Source organism: Charadrius vociferus, unplaced genomic scaffold (genome assembly GCF_000708025.1).
Source record: "Charadrius vociferus isolate BGI_N301 unplaced genomic scaffold, ASM70802v2 scaffold613, whole genome shotgun sequence".
Lineage (NCBI taxonomy): Eukaryota > Metazoa > Chordata > Aves > Charadriiformes > Charadriidae > Charadrius > Charadrius vociferus.
This window is the reverse complement of record NW_009647757.1, coordinates 74,493-75,654: the sequence shown is the minus strand read 5'-3', so window position 1 is coordinate 75,654 and position 1,162 is coordinate 74,493. Positions and strand designations below refer to the sequence as shown.

The 1,162-nt window shown below is 61.6% G+C and overlaps 1 protein-coding gene across 1 annotated transcript in view; it reads right to left on the bottom strand.

The window, feature by feature from the left end:
• SLC9A1 (solute carrier family 9, subfamily A (NHE1, cation proton antiporter 1), member 1) overlaps positions 1-1,162 on the bottom strand; it is a 34,461-nt gene that overhangs the window by 7,112 nt on the left and 26,187 nt on the right. The window contains exon 3 of the mRNA XM_009882217.1: positions 7-422. Within this exon, the coding sequence (XP_009880519.1) occupies positions 7-422 (416 nt within the window). The remainder of the gene's footprint in view (positions 1-6; positions 423-1,162) is intronic.

The window sequence follows — 1,162 nt, the reverse complement described above, 5'->3', positions numbered from 1 at the left end:
CAAGATGTGGAGCAGCTCATTGATGTGGATCTCCTCAAAGACGGCCAGCACGGCCACCGGGTCCACGGCCGAGATGATGCTGCCGAAGAGCAGGTTGGCCAGGAGGCCGATGTGGTTCAGGCCGGGACCGCCGAGCTGGCACACGGCGTACATCAGGCCACCCAAGAAGAAGGCATTCCAGAGCGTCCCCACCACGGCGAAGATGAGGATGGTGCCCAGGTTCTCGGTGAATTGACGCAAGGGGAGGAAGTAGCCGGCATCCAAGATGATGGGTGGGAGGAGGAAGAGGAAGAAGATGTTCGACTTGAGGATGGGGGGCTTTTCACCCACCCCTTTGATGAGCCCCCCAACCAAAAGGCCCACCACAATGAGCAGGCAGCTCTCGGGAACGATGTTGGATACTGAAGGGATCACGTGGAAGCCTAGAGAGGAGAAGAGAGCAAAACGCACGTTGGCTACATGACTGGAGGATGCTCTCTGCAGGAGGAGACCCCTGCAGGAGCAGGGGACCAGTTCCCAGCCCTCCCTGCACTCTGGGGGATCATTTGCTCTTTGCGTGCCCCAGTTTCCCTTTCTGAGCCCCTTCTTCCCCACGCTCCCAAGCCATAAAGTGGAAAGTTCAGCTTCACCAGGCCCACATACCCTGGCATTGCTTGACCTCAGGCCAGATAATAAAAGCGACTCCCCGTGGAATGGGTGGCAGCCGCCCTCTGGGGTCTCCCAGAGGACCCCCAGCCCCCCGTGACAGCCGTCTGCGGCACAGGCAGTTCTCATAACACAAGCTGTCGCTGGCTCCAGCTCTTCCCGTCGCAGCTACTAATCCCGGGCGCACGTAGGCACTGGCATTTACCTCCCGTCAGACGGCAGCCTGCCCACCCGGGCGCCGTCACACGCGGCGTGCCAGGCGCTGGCAGGAGGCAGCAGCCCAGTGCCCATCCTCGGGTGTCCCTGAGGCAGGGGACAGGGAGCGGAGCTGGCGCTCAGCGGGTTCGAGGATGCAATCAGAGAGGCTCTTTATTCCCCTTCCTGCAGCTTCAGGAGCAAGCTGGGAGGTTTTATAAGGCCGGTTGCAGCAACACCTGCCTTCCATGGACCTGGTGGAGCGGGGCCAGAGGAGGCCCCGGAGATGCTGGGAGGGCTGGAGCCCCTCTGCTGGGAGGAC